Genomic DNA, 20,331 nt, shown 5'->3' with positions numbered 1-20,331 from the left:
CAAGTTTGGCAAATGCTGCAATTTCACATCAGCACAAGTCCAAACTCCCTTTAAGGTCACAGATTCAGGGAACTCAGATGAGGATCTCAATGGAGTGGGCTTATGTTAAAAGGCTAGCAATGATAGACACCGGTGCCGACCAGATATGCTCCAGTCTCTGGCTAGTAGCATGGAAGAAACAGGCTCTATATGCCACAAGGCTTCAAATAGAACACGAAGCTCTTACTTTCCACTGTGGAAGTAGTGGACATTACCACTGCAACAATACCATACAACAGGTTCCGGAACAACAACTTTGTTGGCTTCTACCGCAACACAAGCGCTAGTCTCCTGAACTAGCAACACAGCAGATGCACCATTTGTCCTTTACTGAACTGCTGCAGAACAAAGCCATTAAATTAATCTGTTTAGGCAGTTATCTGATTGGTTTCAGCTTAACCTTGCTAAAATTACATAATAACCCCCTAATTCTCAGTAATGGAGTTCCAAATCATTTCAAATTTGGATCACTCTACAGTCACTTTGAACTAAGAGTTCCAAGATTTCTACTTTCTATATGTTTTCATGGTCAGATGCTATTACCATATTAAGATTTACATTACTTCTTGTGGTTTCCCTGTTGCTATGGGTCACAAAACAGCCATGTGTTAGGTTAAACAAATCAAAGCTACTTACGTATTTCCAATTTATTGCTGACGGACTGAATTCACTTTTCATAAATGTTCCCACTTTTCCAAACTCAACTTACCACTTCATAGAAATCCAACTTTTTTTTGCTCACTAACTTTACATATTACCTCAAAGTCTGACTGGCTTATTAGCCAACTTAGTACCTCCTACAGAATTAATTTCTTAAATCTCCCAGGAATCCCTGCATAAAATCTTATCCTTCTTCCACTCCTGTGTCTAGATTTTTTTCTCAATAATCTGGTGATGCACGAATAGGAACAAGGTTGACTTGCTGCAATTTTGCAGGGCCTTGGTGCAGCCACACCTAGAATTTTGAGCACAGCTCTGGTCTCCTTATCTGAGGAAAGATGTTCCAGCTTTAAAGGTAGTGCAGCAAAGGTTTATTAAACTGATTCCTGCGAGGGATGGCAGGTCTGATTTATGAGGAGAGATTGTGTCAGTTAGTATTGTATTCAATTGAGTTACAAAGAATGAAGGGGGATCTCACAGAAACCTATAAAAGTCTAACAGAACTAGACAGGTTAGATGCAGGTAGGATGTTCCTGATGGCAGGCGATTACAGAACCAGCAGTCATGGTTTAAGGATAACGAATAAACCTTTTAGGACACCGGTGAGGTGAAATTTCTTCATCCAGAGAGTGGTGAGCTTGTGAAATTCACTACCACAGAAACTGGTTGAGGCCAAAACATAGTGTTTTCAAGACAGATGCAGGTAAAGATCTTGTGACTAAAAGGATCAAGGGATATGGGGAGGAAGGCAAGATTAGAGTATTGAGCTCAATGATCAACCGTGATCATACTGAATAGCGGAGCAGGCTTGAATCATCAAATCGTCTACTCTTGTTCCTATCTTCTACGTTTCTATGTTTTGACTGCAATCCTTGAATATCAGTCTTGTTTCCGATACTCCTACCATATCATAGTTGCCTACTGCTAAAACCTCCCTTTTTAGCACCATGCTTCTGACATTCATGTATATGCATTATATTGCAGACTTGATCCCTTTTGTAGTTTCCAGTACTATTTGCCAGCAGATAGCTCCTTCTCCCAACATCTGGTTTGTATGTGTCTCTATCCATCTAATGACTAATTTTCAATCTATTTCAGTCAGGGGAAGCAATGGTAAGAATACTGAGATAAGCTTATAAGTTTATTTCAGAAAAGTGTTATGCTCCCAGTTGATGATACTCCTGGACAAGTCAAATCCCAGAATGAAACCTGGCTGAACAGGTCACATCTCTTCTTTTTCAGTTAGTTAGCCACTGAAATGTATTCACATGATACTGCAGACTTTCTTTAACAACAGATGTTTATTATGCAAAAAACAACAAACCAAACTACCTCAAAAGTAGAAGACAGTTAGAATGATCTTAAATCACACAGCAAAGCAAAGTTTCAACTCGTTTCAAGATACTATCCGTTAGAGACACAAGTCCAAAGAAATCTCACCCCATCTCAACGTTTCAAGTTTCTAATAAATGACTCCCCACAGTTTCTTTCTCGTGGACTGAGGAGATAATTCAATGAGCGCTTTCTAAGTCTGATTGCAACTTTTCACAAATCTGAGGACCTTAACTTTCTCAGATCCAATAACCTGCAGATTCCTAACCAAATTCTCCTGGTGTGGGAACTTCACAAAGCAAACCCTCTGTTTAGCTGGCTGATTCCTTGAACTGCCCTGATCTCCTTCTAGCAATGAAAGTAAACTTGCTTCTGAACTGTATTGCTTTCTAAACTGATTTTTAAAAAGATTGCTCAATCGTAGATTTCTTTAAACTGAAAGCAAAGCTGACGGTCTTTAAGTTTACCCTATCTATCATAAACCCAACAGCATAAACATCTTTCCATTAACACCACAGGAATCTTTAAGTCACCTGCTTTTTGACAAATGTTGTACTTAGGCAACTGTTCTAGAAGGACTTGCTGACCTTGTTGTTTAAATAAATAAAGCCCTTTGCAGAAATAACCAACACCTATCTACCTCCATTTTGAAATATGGACTCCGAACTATATATATCCCTTATACACACACAACGCTCATCACAAAAGGCAATAAAACTTAAACTGTCTGTTGTTACTGTCTCTGAGAGTAAGATTTACTTTTTCCTGTACCAAGGTATTTTTTATGGAGAATAATCAGCCAAGGAAAAGTATGGAAGGAAAATCAAGAAAATTGCCTAATTTGGTCCTCTTACCTGATTTTTTTCTCTGCAGCCAGGTGCAAGAACAGCAAAATTTGACTTGTGAAATCACGCCTTGGTCATATTTTATAAACTGTATAAAAAAGGTGCACTCACCAACAACTTGAAGAGGAGGCGGATGCAGTCTATGTTGAAGACCTTTCAGAGTACTTTGCATCTCTTTCTGAAGCTCCTGTATGACTTCTTCCAATAACCCTGCTTCTTTTAATCCACGCCAAAATGAGAAAGTATCATCTTTGGTTTGATAAAAAAAAAATCCGTAACTGATGAATAAATAAATGCAGGAATTTGGTAGCAGAATCCAGCTATTTGATCATTATGCCAATGCTATACTGAACCTGATACCATATCATCATATCAGCCAATTTCCTTCCAAGCGATTAGCTATTTCTCTGCAAAGGTCTCTGCTTTTAAAAATACTGGTTTAAAATTCTGGTTAAAATATAGCAAACTTTGTTTTAACTGGCATCTAATGAACTAACACTCTCAATAAACCAGCAACAATTTTATATATTAATATGGGAAGTATACAGTATTATTATTTAAGTGATATATGCTGTAAATAAAGTATAAATTTCATGTCTATAACCTCTGCATTATGTTTCTATTGCTTAGTGTGTTCTTATATTGACTACATGGACCTCTTGATCAACCAGAATTTTTGATCAACTGGTACATTCCTGGTCCCATAGGTGCCAGTTGATAAAATGGTTTGCTGTAGAACACTGAAGAACGCATCATGTGTGCTATAACAGCACACTGTTTGGAACTGCCTTGACCATGCACATTTACAACCTTTAAAAGTAGGTTTTGCCTGTTTAAAAATCAAATATAGGTTACATTCAGGCTTAAATTTTCCTGCTTACTACATGCCAATAATATATAGACTGACAACCTGTCTGTGCATGCTTTGCAGAATTATTAAATGTCAATACCTGGTATTGTCGAAATCCATTCGGAATTGTCTTCACAGCTCTCAACTCTAGATGAGGCAGGTGAACCATTAACTGAAAAAGTTAGGAAAAAATTTAAGAATTAGGTACTGAGGTATTCTTTTGAAAAATAAAATATTTATTAGTCACTGAATCAGAAGAAATCTCCTGAACCTCGCAATAGTTATTAATGTCCTTTTCTTTCACTGTTCCTCCTCTTCAATGCATAGATGTTTTCCTTGAATTGGGGGAGCTATTGGATCAAAGCAGGCCAATCAAATGGCAGTGGCTTCAAGGAACCAAGGAATCACTGGAGGCCCAGGTTGTGCTGCCATGAAGAGCTGCACCAGTCAGCAGGTGGTGTTTTTCGAGGGGTGGTGCAAGGTTGAGAAGAGGGGAGAAGGAAAGGAAGCAAGGGAAGGAGTAGCTTTAAGCAGCCCAAATACACCAGATTTGGGAAAATGGAGGCCCCCAAACCAGAAGGTAGATCACCTGGTTTCTCTGTCAGGAAAGCAGCCACATTTTGCGCACGCCAAGGTGGCAAATAATGATGTCGCAGGTGGATTGAGGCCCTTAAATGACCGTTGATTTACCACTCCATGTGTTCAGAAGGTAACCCGTGGAACTTCCTGCACAAAATTTAATTGTTAATGTAGCAGGAAGGGGTTGAGTTTTATTCTGGGGCCAAACCTGCACATTTATTTACCTTTGAAGCCATATGCAGAGAAGGGAAAACAACACCCGGAGTCCTGACAACCTGTCTTCGCTGAGGCTGTTGTGAGCATGCTACTTTTTAAATATTGGATCACTTTCTACAGTAGCTTGATTCACATTCTAGAAATCCTGCCTGATATCAGACCTTCCTTAAGGGGTGTCTCAGGAATCAATGAGCAGCACAATTCTTTTAATTCATTTGCACATGACAGCTATCCAACGTTTTTATTCATATGTGGACCTTAAGTATGGTAATCTTTTCTGCACCAACTCTTCCCTGCCACTCTCACAAATGTAACATTTCATTTATACAAATTATCTTCAATCTGACCTTCTTTCAACCTTTTGCGGATTGAGACCATAACCAGATATTTATGAAGAAGTACAGAAAGAAATGACAGCAGATGGAGGCTAGGAGGTTAAAAGTAGAAATCATGACTATGTGGAGGCTCTGTTGAATTTAATGACAGGTCCTAATTTTTAATTTTAATATACTGTTTCCCATAAGTCAGTCGACCAGATTCACAGGCTGGTCATCTGTCAAGCAAGAAGGCACAGCTGAAACCCTTGAGGTCTGTCTCTAGCAACTTGAGAAAAGGGCGTGGCAGAAATAAGGGTTAGATTGCCAACTGGAATAGAAAAGTAAAAGATTGTGGGGCAAACAGCAATTAAGGGGTAAGAGCTGGAATGGAAATAGGGTGGTTTAATGAAATGCTCCTCTCTTCAAAAGCAAGACAAGAATATCACATAACCCTTTCTTATAAAAAAAGAGTGAACATGGCTTACAGGCAAGTTAGAGTCACATTTCACAACTTTTACTTTGAACCTCCAACCCTCTCCCCACCATCATGAGTAGGTGATGGTTAACTTCAATTCTCATATATGCTGGGCAGGAGACACCATACTTTATTATATTCTACAGAACATTAACAGAGATTAAAGAGACCATGAGTTTGGAAAAGTTTGGAGAAGCAGACGACTTCATGAAACTCACTAAAAAAACTGCACATAAAACGTGTCTTTGCTTCTCCAAAACTAAATATTTTCCCCATTCATTGCTAAGAAGCTATTTTTAACTATGTATAATTTGTACAGATAAATAATGTATGGATCATCACTTATTAATCTAAGTCATATTAATATAGTCCTTGCTCTGAGCTCTTACAACAGCGTATTATTCGTAAAATAAAAATGATTTTTAAGGAAATATCTGCACCATAACATTCAGGATATATCGGACCAACATATAATTATTGCACAAAATGAATAAACTCTGGGTTCTAAATACAAATGTTAAATTAACCCTTAATTGTCTAATATTCATTAATCATTACTACAGATTATAAGTAACTACGTATTTTTTAATATTTAAAACTTCTCATTTTTTTTGTTCTAGTATTAGGTGGCATATCAAAATCCAGCCAGAAATAACTACAACAGGGATCAACATCAACCATAATAGCCTTTCTGTGAATGGTTTCAGACTTTGTGAAGTAATTTTTTATTTTTCAAAACCCCACTAAGAACAGTGGTGGCTTTATCTGTGTTGCAATTCTATGGTATTGTAAATTTATACTTGTGTAATTAATTTCAGACTTCTGTATTTGCTATGTCAGCTTTCATGCACGTCCACTTAATTGTAACCATCTCCAAGACAATCCGTCACTTCCCACGCATAATCTGATAGTTTAGTTTTAAGTGAAGTCAAGTCGCTATTAAGAAGAGTTGCATAGAACCACAGTTTACATCTATGTGACTGGAGCCAAATTATGTTCTGATGGTGTCTGTTGTCATTTAAATGGGTAGTTATTGAAAGCGTTTTTAATGGATTTGAAACAATATGTATGTGCCCATATGAAAAAAAAATCTTTAATTTGAAACTAAACTGAAAAAATTACAAACAACAGCATTATAATCTGAAAAAGATGAAAGTACCCATCATTGTTGATCATAGAATAGAATCCCTACAGTGTGGAAACAGGCCCTTCGGCCCAACAAATCCACACCGACCCTCAGAGCATCCCATCCAAACCCATCCCCCTGTAACCCACCTAATGTACAAATCCCTGAACACTTCAGGCAATTTAGTATGGCCAATCCACCTAGCCTGCACATCTTTGGACTGTGGGAGGAAACTGGAGCACCGGGAGGAAACCCACGCAGAGAATATGCAAACTCCACACAGACTGTCGCCCAACGGTGGAATTGAACCCGGGTCCCTGGCGCTGTGAGGTAGCAGTGCTAGGCGCTGTGAGGTAGCAGTGCTAACCACTGTGCCGCCACCTAATATACCACAGTTTTAGATTTAGCAAGTATACCACAATGATATCAAACATTTTTCTTTTTTTCTGAACACAGACATATTCCTATCATTGTTTTACCAGAATTTGACCAGAAAAAAAGCGCCCAGATTTTGTGGTGGTAATGACAGCAAAAACTGTCAGATCTGTTTACCATGATTACGCAACAAAACAAATAGCAACTTTGAGAGTACAGACTTGGGCAGCGTAAAATGCAAATTTGCAGTTGCTGTCAGTGTTCCTCTGCTCTGCCAAAAAGTGAACTGTTGAGGACCACTCCCATTACCCAAAGTGCAATCCCTAAGCAGTGTAATAATGAAACTTCAATTTTTATATTGTTGGTCCTGTTATAAAAATGTGTAATGCAGTTACACTTGGTTGAAGGATGATGTATTGGGTTTTTACATGCTGGAAAAATTTCATAATTATTGGTAAATAACCTCATTTGTGCTGGAAAACCACTTTTAAACACACAAAATGTCAAACTTCTCCATAATAAACATTTTCATAATTTTTAAAATGATTTGAAGTTTTTTAATGTTTTAGATTCTCTCTTAATTCAATAAATTTTACTATCTGAAAATTGAATTTGAAATTACTGATAGTCAGTGCTCTTAAATTCTTTGTTTGGTGTGCGTGAGAATACTTCAATGTGATTGGCTGTTTACTCTGCTTGCTTTCATCATTGTGTTGGAACCTGGAAATTCACTAGATTTGGTGCCAGATTTTGTTGGAGCGAGTCTTTTACAGAGAATAATAATTTTTCAGGGACAACAGAGTTCAAGAAATGTGGTAATTTTTATTTGTGTTTTCCACCAGTAACCACAAGGAGAGGTCTCAACGTGAGGGTTCAATTACCCTCTTAATCTGCAGCTCAGAACAGAAGAAAAGTCAATGACACTCTAACTTCAATTTCAAGTAAAATGTCTTTTATACATTTTTCTTGTAACATTAACATGATGGTACACACTCCCTCCCCATGAATACTATTGATTAATTCGTGCTGGCTTGTTCAACTATGATTGGGTTCCCAGTACATCATCCAATTAGTAATCTTGTTGCTATGATCCGAATGGTCCCCTTTTGGTATGTGGGAAACTTATGTTCCGAGGTTGCTTGCGACTTTTTACCTCAACAAGACTGATAAGGAAGGTCCGTTATAGTTAGTTTTGAGCATTTCTTTCTAATATTTTAGTGATTAATATACATCCTCCTATAACACCTCGGAATCTACATCTGTAATTATCTTGAAGAATCTTAATTAAAACCTACTTGTAGTATTATAACTGATTGATTAAAAAAAATACTTAGAAGAATTAACTAACTGGTATGAAATGTTCTTATCTTTAGGGTAGCAAAAAATGTTGCACATTCAATCTTAAGATTTGAGCTGCAGATTAAGAGGGTAATTGAATCCTCACGACGAGGCCAGATTTGAGGGAAGTCTTTGACCTCTCCTTGTCTTGTACTGGTACAATCCACTGCTGTCCCATGACCCCAGAACAGCAAAAATGGCTGACAACAGCCCCAACAGATTTAAACAGCCATTGAGAAAGGAAAATCCATGCCACGTATTACTAGATCTTTTTGGCCTATTATCTTGAAGGTCACTGACAAAAATGGCTCAAATCCAGCACAATACTCTCAGTACTACAACAATAAAAACAAAATACTGCAGTTACGAGAAATCTCAATTCACAGCAGAAAATTCTGCTAACATTCAGCGGGCCTGGCAGAATCTGACAAGAGAGAAATACTTGTGCTATTTATTTTGGGCCATCAACTTTTTGACTTCATGTTCTCTCATAGAAGGTGAAGAATTGTTACAGAAATAATAGATTCGTCTATCCATGGATTTATCGACCACCTCAGCACATCCTCAAAATATTTTCTTCCTAATTAATTACTTTTGCTTTGCCCTGGATGATTTCAAGCTTCCTCATTGCTGTTGGAGCTGCACCAACCCAGGCAAGTAGCAAGTATGCCATCACATTCCTGATTGGTGCCTTGTTTCACAGGTGGTTGACAAGCATTGGAGAAACAGGAGGTAAGTTATTCACCATAGAATTTCTAGCCTCTGACCTGCTATTGTAGCCGCAGTATTTATATAGCTGGTCCATTATATTTTCTGTTCAATGGTAATTGTTGTTAGTGAGCACCTCAAATATGGCAATGCCACTAGGTGTCAGAGGAAATTATGAGATTCTTTCTTGCTTGAAAGAGTCATTGGCTGGTGTAAATGTTACTTGCCATTTGTCAGTACAATCTTGGATGCTGTCCATGATTGTTGCATACGAACCCCTTCCAATAACCACAATGGTCTTCTTTTGTGCAAGGTGAGACACAAGCTTAACCAGGATCCTGGAAGGACGTCTTTTCCTGCTTCAAATATGTCACTGGATCACATATGTCCAGTTTAATAATCATAGATTGACCATAACTGAATATCTCAGAATAAAAGAGAACGTCTCCAATATGTATCATAGAAAATAGGAGCAACAGACCATTCAGTTGTTCAAACCTGCTCCCTCATTCAATATGGTCATGGCTGATCATTCAGCTCAGTACCCTGTTCTCACTTTCTCCTATATCCATTGATCTCTTTAGCCCTCACAACTATAGGTGACAGAACTTCATAGACTCACCATTTTCTGGGTGATGGAATTTCTCCTCATCCCAGTGCCAACTGGTCTACCCTGTATCTTTAGATGGTGACTGCTGGTCTGGACTTCCTGATCATTGAGAACATCCTTCCTCTGTTTAACCTATCTGGTCCTCTTTGAATTAAATAAGTTTCAATGGGATCTTCAACACCCCACACCGGCTCTATTCTTTTAAACTACAATGAATATAGTTCTAACAGATCAAGTTTCTCTTCATACAGCAGTCCTGCCATTCCAAAATCAGTCTGATAAACCTTCACTGCGCTCTCTCCATGGTTAGAACATCATTTCCCAGATAAGTAGACCAAAACTGCATACGATATTCCAACAGTTATACTAACAAGGCCCTATACAATTTCAGCAAGATATCCCTGCTCTTGTACTCAAATCCTCTTGCTATGAAAATCACCTGCTGCAGCTGCATGTTTATTCATTCTGTGACCAGTGTCCAAGGTCACCCGAGTCTCGTGGTCAATAAATTGGGAAGGTGGAGGTGCAATCAGATAATAATCTGCCCTCCTGTTTTTGCTAACAAAGTGGATAACCCCACATTCATCCACATTGTACTTTATCTGACATGTATTTGTCTACTCACTCAACTTATCCGTATTAAACTGAAGCATTCCTGTATCCTCCCTACAGTTCAACCTCCCACCCAGCTTTGTCTTATCGGCAAACTTGGAGATATTACATTTAGTTCCCTCATCCAAATCAATAACATACTGTGAATAGCTGGCATCCAACCACTGGTCGCTGCAGTACCCCATTAGTCACTGCCTGCCACTTGGACAAAATAGCTGTTTATTTCTACTCTCTGTTTCTGTCTGCCATCTAACTCTCTATCCATTTCAGTATACATTCCCCAAATCTCAAGCAATTTAATTTTAAAAGCTTTTCTCTTAATGTGTAATTGTCTTAAAGCTTTCTGAAAGTCCAAGTAAGCCACATGCACTGGCTCCCCCTTATCAACTCCACGATTTACATCCTCAAAAGATTCTAGTAGATCTATCAAAGATGATTTCCCTTTTGCAAATCCATTCGGACATCTTCCGATGCTGTCACTGTTTTCCAAGTGCTTCTCTATTAAATCTTTTATAGTGACCCCGAGCATTTTCCTCAATACTGATGTCAGACTAATAGGTCTATAATTCCATTTCACTCTACCTCCTCTTTTAAACAGTGAGGATACGGTAAATACCCTCCAATCCATAGGAACTGTTCCAGAGTCACTAAAATCTTGAAAGATGACCACCAATGCATCCGCTACTTCTACAGTCACTTCCTTAACAACTCTGAAATGTAGATCATCAGGTCCTGGGGAGATATCATCCTTTAAACCCATCACTTTCTCCAACACCATTTATGTAGTGTATACTCTACAATACTGGTACTGTTTCCTTCAGTTCCTCCCTCTCATTCAACCTTTGGGTCCCCAACATTTTTTTGTGATGTTATCTGTGTCCTCCTTTGTGAAGTCATGACCAAAATATGTATTGAATTCATCTGCAATCTCTTTGTTTTCCATTATATCTTCCCCTGTTTCTAACTGTAAGGGTCCTACATTAGTCTTCACTCATCTTTTTCTCTTCATAATCAATTTAGATTACTCCAGGAGTGCCAGTAAAACATAAATAGCTTCTTTTAAGCAGAAAGCATCTCCCATCCAATTTGACGGTCAGCATACAAAAACTGCATAGATATTAATAAAGAAAATGTGTTACCATCAGCTATAGCAGGAGTCACTGGGATGTACTCGGTTGATTGCTGACTGCTCAAAGATGACCTGGCACTGGAAAGATCAATTTTTGTACTACGACATGTATTGGAACACACTTTACTATGTTGGTAGAAATCCAATTCTCCAGAATCCATGATTTTTCTTTAGTGAAGTAAAAGTAAAACAAATTTAGTTAATGAGTTGCATGTGAAAATTATACATATGCATTATCAACCAGAAACATCTAAAGTGACAACATCCCCTATTAGTATTGACTATAGTCTATCACTATTGTTACAGACAACAGGGGATGGAAGTGCAGCTAAACAACCGTTGTTTCTCTCCCACCTCCTAAGTTCAAGACAGCGTGATAGTTACCTTTTTTTAAATCTGTCCCTTATTGAAGTAGACTAAGGCATATTCTCCAAATATATTTCAAGCAGCATACAACTTAGCATTGGCTGCTCTTTAGAATGACTTGTACATGCAGGCAGCGCTGTTTTCCAGCATCAGCACAGACCCACAATTATGGCTTGCTGATACCAGTTATAGCTCACCAACAGCTGTGAAAGGGAAGATGCATTGTGATTGCTGGAGGTAACTGGGAACAGTATATGATGCAACAAGTAGCAATGACTGATCAAGGAACAGAAGGGAGGAGACTGACCATGTATATGGGTGTTCATGTGTGTGTACTACTAATGTTTTCAGAAACGGCACAGAAGAGAAGAAAGAGATGAAAATAGGGAGAGATGTCCTTTACTCACAGTGACCAATGAGGCCCCCCATACACTTAATTAAAAGACAGTGGAAACAGAACAATAGATGCCCATATTTAGAGTTTGGCCCCAAAAACCTGTACACTGTAAAAAATTTAAAAACTCACGTGAGCGGTCAAGGGTAGTGAAAGTATCTTCAATCTACTATATCCTATCACTAACCTCAGCCACTGCTTATATCATCTCCCTGCTCAATACTAGGGACAATCTCTTAGAATCAGAACTATCGGGTTGATTCATGTCCTTCACCTCGCCCTCATACATTAAGCACATTGCAAGCCTTTGATCCAATTCTCACACTTCCTACACACTTACAGCTGTTCAGCCATGACAACCACATAAACCTAGCATATGCATGTCATTCACCAACATCCATTTCTCCCATTACTGAAGAAGATGATGCACAATAGGAGAAATAAAAAACTGGAAAGGAGCCGCATGCTTGCATGTTTTGACATTCATGAATGAAACATAGCTTCCCAATGTGCAAACAGCCAATGCCAACATTGTGATCAGCAGGAAGCAGAATCCTGAGTAGATCATGGTAACTTCAAATCTAATTCTACTCTCCAACATCCAACAATCTAAATGACTAGCATGCCACTTGGGGAATAAGTGCTAAGACTTTTGCTGACTTGACATTTATAAAGCAGAGAGAGGAACCAGAAACCAGTTAATTCAGATAAATCAGAAGTGTATAACAGCAGAGGGTCTGGTAGTATGTGTCTCTAAAAACAGTTAGGGCAGGGTTGGGAAAAAGTCTCAAGTTGATCAGAAGAATACTCCAGAAGCAGAAGGCTATAGCATTGTCAGAGAAGATATTCTAAAAGGCTGTGAAAGACATGAGTTTAAGGAATTCAGGTTCAGCAATAAAAGTGGGCTGACTTAGAAGCCTGTTTCAATATTCCACATTTACTGAAAAAAACAGAACCTAATGAATGCATAGAAATCTGCTGAAAAGGAAGCAAAGGTAAACAAGAAGCTTTAGCATGGAAATATGGATGACCCTTCATTGAGGCTTTAAGTTGAAGGTTGAGTTGGCGGTACAGTGGCACAGTTGTTAGCACTGCTGCCTCACAGCATCAGGGACCCAGGTTCAATTCTAGCCTTAGGCGATTGTGCAAACTCCAGACAGACGTTCTCGCCATGTCTACATGGGTTTCTCCCAGGTTCCTCCCACAGTCCAAGGATGTGCAGGTTAGGTAAGACTGGCATGCTAAATTGCCCATAGTGTCCAGAGATGTGCAGGCTAGGCGGATTAGCCATGGTAAAAGAGGGATAAGATTGGGAGGTGGGTCTGGGTGTAATGTTCTTTGGAAGGTTGATGCAGACTTGATGGGCCAAATACCCTAAATCTGCACTGTAGGGATTCTATTCTATGATTTTACTGTTGGGGTAAAAGGGATAAATATTTCTTTTTGATATTTTCAATGAGTTTGTTCCAAGCTGATGGGCAAGTAGGATGACAGAATGAAACATGGTTTTATTGGCCATTTAAAAAATTTAAAAACAGATCTGTCATTGAAATACAGTCACACGAGACTGCAGAGTCCCTTTAGCTACAGCAGCATTGCACCACAAAAGAAGAAAGAAATAAAAACCATGCTATCTAATAGAGAAGACAATTCAGAAAAAATGTTAAATTAAACAGCAAAAATGTTTTGAACATATTTTCAACATCATCCATTTGGAGAAATTAACTCACTATCAATTAAGTTCAACTTAATAGATTCACCCAAACTTTTTTTTTCTGTGAACTTACACAAATAGCCACAAAACTGACTGCTTGAATCTTCTCAGCTTCTGATAAACAAAATTTCACACAATGGTTTTTGGTCTGAAAGCTGCACAAAGTAAACTTCTGCTTAGGTAATCTATTCCCTGAGCTGCTCTGAAAAGCTTGTTTCTAGGAGAGAAATTATACTTTGTTCTTCTCCAGATTCCCTCAAAACTACCCTAAAAAAATTCCGATTTCTTAGTTGAAAACTCCATGTTTACTCTATTTGTTGCAAACATACCACTCTAGGGTTTGCAGACACCTGCTCTCTGGCATACACTAAATTAGGTCATTGTTCCAGAAGGACTGTGTACCTTTTTTCAAAAAAGAAAACCCTTCACAAAGTCGCCAACACTTGTATGCCACTATGTTGAAATCCAACCTCAAAAAAATTAGCGCATATACATTACACACATTTTATATCTTTCCCATTCTCCGAAGAATACAAATGCATCCTTAAGAGGCATTTTTATTTTCCATTAAAAAGTTCTTTAACACTACTTCCACATTACATTAACAATAATAACATATTGACATTAAATAATGAGTTTCATTACAACAAACTTTATACAAGTCCAACTGGATCACAGTATTTGGTTTCCTTCATATGTGCTCTTGACAAACAGTCCACCACCACAATATCTCTTTTCCCCACCAACATGAATGATTTTTAAATTGTACAGGAAGAGCATTAAACTCCAACAGAGAAACCTGAATTTTCTCCAAAACAAATAAATCAAGGGATTGGGCTCAAAGAAACTGACATCTGTTTAGTGTTGTCAGCAAATTTCAATGGAATAAGGTGAGAACACAAAAGTCAATATCTCTCTCTCTCTCCATAATTGAATAATTCTGTCTCCAAAAAGTAACTGACAGGTCATTCAATGCCCATTTCAACTTCTTGTAGTGAAACTGTACTCATACCAACTAGCATCACTGGCATCAACAGTCAATTTGAATGGATTCTCATAACATAGTGCTGCTAAAACTGGAGTGGTTGTCAGGCCAAGTATGCCCCATGCACAAAATGTAGGATAAATCTAACCTGATCAATTACTGCCCATCAGTTTACTCTCAATCATCAGTAAAATGAAGGAAGAGGTCATCAGCAGTGCTATCAAGCAGCACTTGCTTTACTGCTCACTGGCACTCAAGTTTGGGTCCAGTCAGGGTCCAACTTCAATTTTAGCTTTGGTTCACAATGGACAAAACAGCTGAATTCCAGAAGTGCAATGACAGTGACTACCCTTGACATTAAAGCCATATTTGAACAACTGCAGTATCGAGAAGTCAGCGAAAAATTCTAATCAATCTGAATCAGGAAATGCTCCACAGGTTGGACTCATATTTAACTCAAAGGAGGTCTGTTGAGGTCAGTCATCTCAGGTCCAGAAAATTTATGCAGAGGTTCCTCAGGATAGCATCTTAAGTCCAAACATTTTCAGGTGCTTCATCACTGACCTTGGTGACTGAAGCAGTCTATGCCTAAATGCAGCACAAATTGGACAATATCCATGTTTGGACTGATATGTGGCAATCAATATTCATGCCATACAAATGCCAGGCAATGACCACTTCCAAGTGGAGAACCAAACAACTGTCCCTTTCTAATGGCATTACCATCGCCAAATTCCCCACTAACATCATTCTGGGGTTACCACTGACCAGAAACTGAACTGGACTAGCTGTACAAAAATTGTGGTTACAAGAGTAAGTCAGATGCTAGGTATCCTGTAGTAAGTAACTAACCTCCTGTTTCCCCAATGCCTCTTCACCAGCTACAAGGCAAAGAAAGGAGTATGATGCAATACTTCTCACTTCTCTGGATGAGTGCAGCTCCAAAAACACTCAAGAAGCTCAAAAATTCATCAAGCTCCTTTCAAACCATGGCCACTGCTATCTAGATGGCATGGGCAGCAAATATATGGGAACATCTCCATCTGAAAACTCCCCTCTAGGCTACTTAGCATCCTGACTTGGAAGTATATCACTGTTCCTTCATTTTCACTCGGTAAAAATCCCAAACTCCTAACCTTACAGCATTGTATGGGTATCCACACCAAACTGACTGCAGCAATTCAAGAAGGCTGCTCACTACCATCTTCTCAAGGGCAACTAGTAATGGGCAATAATGGTAATCAAGCACGGATGCTCACATCCCTTGAACGAATGAAAAGAAAGGAAATGATGTTGTAGTGGTAATGGCACCCGACTAATAATCCAGAAGCCCAGAACCTGGGGACACAGGTTCAAATCCCACCATGGCAGGTTCAACTAATAAAATCTGGAATGTAAAGATAGTTTCAGTAACGGTGACCATAATGACCACCATTAATTGTTGCAAAAGTGTGAAACAGATGCAAGGCATCTCAGACATTGGCTGTTGTTGATTTTCAGGTGCGAGAATAACACCAACGCCCACCCCGCGCTTCCTAGGCAAATCTTGCTTCTTGCTGAAAGCACTTGCCCTCCTCCTCTCCCTCTTCTAGCAACATGCTTTGCTCTGAGTGGTTTATTTTTCTACCAGAGATCCTGTATTCCAAAAGAAAAGGCTGCAAATGCAAAAAGCCAGATTGTGTAGAAGCCTTAAGTCGGCAAAAAGTACTTCAGCACCTCTCACACCATTCCCTGTCGACTCTTAAGATTTTAAATTGCAGAAAGCAGTAAAAACATGTATAATTGTAATAGGAAGCAGAAGAAATTAACTACAAACAAACCTTTAAGACACTGAAAATCCCTTTAAAAAGTGCTGGTGAGGGGTCCTTCATATTCTTTTAGGCGGGGATAAGTCTGAGAGGTTAAGAGGGTGCTAGTTGGAAAACGGAGTTCCGAAATGCCTGTGCTGAAGTCACGTCATGATCTGCATACTCTGCATTCTTTCACAGAGTGTGCACTAACCTCTTTACTGAAATCCACCACGACTGTACACAATGTCACAAACGTCAATATGTAATACTAACGGTTATATAGACCCCAAAGTTCAAATGTTACTGAGACTGATCTTTTTCTCATCAAATCTTTGCAATTAGAAATATGGTATATTTAGTCCTAGATTTCAATATCATCATATTCCCCACGCAAAGTAGCTCTATTTTAAGATTGATCAGGAAAACATGTTTATTCTTGTTTAAATTTTGATTTACACTGATATTGCAAATCCAACTTTTTATCAAATACTGGTAACTTTTTGTTAAATAGTAATAGTGTATCTCAAACCTCAGCATCACACCATTCAAACGGATAGCTCTCTTCCAGTCTTTCAATGTAGATTTTCCAGCTAGATTCACAAATTCTTTGGGGCTTATAAGTTGATTGTCAAACTGAAAAGAAAAACAATAGTTACAGGGCGTTAAATATTCGATTCTTTTTGCAGAAGAGACAGCACAAACATACACGAGCCAAATGGCCTGCTTTCATGCTGTAACAATTTCACTAATGTACTGTAGAACGAGTCTCCCCAAAATAATTTACTTCCTTTTCTTGTGTCACATTCCACCTGTTTTCCCTACCATTAGGTGTGACCAGTTTGTGCAAGATGATACATAAACTGCTGAGATCTAATAAGAACAGTAGAAAGAAGATCCCACAAATACCTAAATGAAATAAGGCATGCACTAATGATACAGTGATGTATTTTCACTAGCTTTTTACTCCCTCTGTGAGAAGGCACTAAATTGCTGGAAACACAAAATAAGGCAGGTAGGAGATGTGGAAAGCATCTCTGAGGTGATTCTACAGACTGCCAACTGGTGCTTCAAAGCTGCCATAATCACTTATTCTAAAGTCAACTATTTGCCAGTTTCAGCAAAAAAGTAGTGTAATTTTCTCTTTACCCAGCACTTTATTACAAAAAATTTCTAATCAAACAGCAAGAACAGTTCACTCACCTGAACACACTTTATGTTGATACCAGGACAAACAAACTTTTTCCAAATGAGGTTAGCTTTACTTTCTCCACAGGTTATAGGATAAATTATTTCTGGCTCTATATTATCTCCCTCTTCAGCAATTTTTACCTCTACAAAGAGCAAGCAAATAAACATTTCAAATTTCTGAAACCATGGACAATGTTACCCCCATAGAGAGAAAAATAGAGATCACTTCAGATAAAAAAATTTGGTTCAGCTCTGACTCGGCCTGCATTGGTCAGTGCAGGACTGAACGTATTCCTTTTACGCACCTCTCAAACTGCCCCAAGGGTTCCTTTTGGGAATTCTTCAAAGGTTTACTTTTTTTATTTTCAGGGACAAATTTTTGGTTTTTAGCGGCTCCTTTCTCAGTCATGCTAATTCCTTCATAAGAGCAATTAGTCATTTAGTGAACTTTTGTATTTGTGTTAATATGGGGGGATTTGATACACAGAAGCAGAATTACAGAAGCATCACTATCTCCAATAATCATCACTGCTCCATCCAACTTAAAGCAACAATTCACAAAGAAAGCATTAAATTCCTAGACACTACTGTATTTAAATTGGCTAAAGACAACAGGCATAAATGAGTAACAATTTTTTTTTTTTTTTAAAAACACACTTCCACACACAAAAAGCTGTCATCCTAAACATGCTTCCTGCAGACTGGTGAGGTCACAGTTAAACCATTGCATGTTTGTCTCCGACACAACCACTGAACCTGAGGTAATTGATAGTTTGCAAGATGTTTTTTAGATATGATAATACATAAAGCCAACTTTTAATGGAATAAACTATTCAATAATAATTTGTATAATTATACATACACTGCACATATAGATCACTTGATCTATTGCAGCTTTTATCCAAAGACTCCATGTTAATTTGCAAGGAATCCATTATTTCAGATCCTCTGCTCCCAGTTGAGTATTCTTTGTTGAAAAGCTTTATTTTACCTTCTTGCACCCCACTTCTAGATTTTTTTTTCCACCCTTTGCAAACCCCGTCTCTCTCTTTCTGACCCTTCCACCTTCTGCAGGCACTTCCTCCTTTTTGCAGGCTCTCATTTCCTTTCACAGCTTTTTACTCCCCGTTTTGCAGCCTCAATGCAACGATCCACCTAGCCCCCAGGTCCACTGTACCGAACCCTTTCTCCCTACTCTTGCTGAACTTGTTCACCAGCCTCACTTTCTGTTCCCAACTCTGCTTCCTCCAGCCTGGTACAGTGCTGCCACTCACCACAAATTCTCTAATTACAGACTGCTTCTCTCCCAAGCCAACAGATTCACAATGAACCCATCAGCAGCATACACGGAAGAGAACTAGTCTGCAATTGCAGGAATGTCTTCTCACCCTTCCGTTCTATTCTATATATGGGTGGCAACGTTTCCCTGATTTGTCAGCCCAGTGAATGGATTTTCTAAGGCAGTTTGGGGATTTTGAGCATAGATCCACTCACACCCTCCCTTTATATTTTAAGAGTATCTGGGCTAGTGTATACAACAACTACATCTAAATTCCTAACTAAAGTACCAGGCAAGAGTGTAGATTTGTTGTGCAGCCTGTACGAAAACCAGATGATTAATGAAGCCTCTCTGATCACACTGCACAAGGCATTGCAAGCAAGATATAGATTACATAAGTTATTTAAATACTGTAGTTCAACATTTTAATATATTTCTAGTTATTGTGTAACATGGCTCAAGATGAGTTGAATGATATCGTTTTATCATCTGTGCGACTGTGACTATTTTACCTGTTGAAGATTTCAGTGTGCTGCCTGTGGACATGTAAAGGGTGAATCAAAATACAAAAAGCCTTTTTAATGCTCTTACGTCAGAAAATCGCCTCTTAGTTTGCATTAACAGCTAAAAAGCTAACGATATGCATAGAATTCTTTTTAGGTGATTGGTGCCCCTATGCCTGATTCTTCCATCAAAATAAAAAGAAATTAAAATAAAATGAAAGTCTGTTCAATATTTGAGATTAAAAGACTCTGCTTTGTAACATTACTTAGAATTTAGTGTAACACATTTGTTTTGTAATAACCATTATCTGTTTAATGGTTTATAAAGAATTTATACACTTTAAAAGTTCAGGAATGTTTTGCCTCCCCTAATAAATAAAATCACAGGATGAAATACTAAGGAGGATGCGGGTTTAAAGATCAGAGGTCACAGGCACAACAGAGATCACAGGGACAACATAAATTTAGAAATCAGGGATGGTAATATGGGGAGGAAGAGGACAAGAGGAGATTTTTCATGTTGTCTGGGTATCAAAATGGTTGGTGGGGGCAAAAGTGTCGAGTTGAATACCAAAATTTGGTGTACAACCAACGTGTTACTTTGGAAAATAGAAAAGGCAGTCATATGGATGTCATAATTTGAGATCCGAAGTTGGGCAGCTAAAGAAACAGGCAATGAGATCAGTATTCAGCAGATGATAAAGATGAAAATCATGTTTCTAGCTCTGCTAAATTTACAGGAAAAAGACCAAATTTTGAGTTTTAAAAAAAATAGTAAATGAATCTAGGGCAACACGCCACAATGTCACCACTGGTGGGAGCCATTATAGTCAATAAATAGGTGTTTCCCATTATGAAAATGTAGGCATACTGATTTTACCTATAAAATATTGATGTTTTG

General features: G+C 38.4%; 1 protein-coding gene across 3 annotated transcripts in view; it reads right to left on the bottom strand.

The window, feature by feature from the left end:
- Nucleotides 1-20,331, bottom strand: part of gmeb2 (glucocorticoid modulatory element binding protein 2) — a 51,283-nt gene that overhangs the window by 4,879 nt on the left and 26,073 nt on the right. For all 3 annotated transcript variants that reach the window (XM_020519009.2, XM_048608274.1, XM_048608275.1), the window contains 5 exons: nt 17,661-17,791; nt 16,990-17,093; nt 11,222-11,379; nt 3,827-3,898; nt 2,988-3,125 (listed from right to left, as the gene is read on the bottom strand). In XM_020519009.2, coding sequence (XP_020374598.1) covers nt 2,988-3,125; nt 3,827-3,898; nt 11,222-11,379; nt 16,990-17,093; nt 17,661-17,791 — 603 coding nt within the window. The remainder of the gene's footprint in view (nt 1-2,987; nt 3,126-3,826; nt 3,899-11,221; nt 11,380-16,989; nt 17,094-17,660; nt 17,792-20,331) is intronic.

This window comes from Rhincodon typus, chromosome 19 (genome assembly GCF_021869965.1).
Source record: "Rhincodon typus isolate 14 chromosome 19, sRhiTyp1.1, whole genome shotgun sequence".
Classification (NCBI taxonomy): domain Eukaryota; kingdom Metazoa; phylum Chordata; class Chondrichthyes; order Orectolobiformes; family Rhincodontidae; genus Rhincodon; species Rhincodon typus.
The sequence above is the reverse complement of the archived record's forward strand: the minus strand, read 5'-3'. Positions and strand labels throughout refer to the sequence as shown.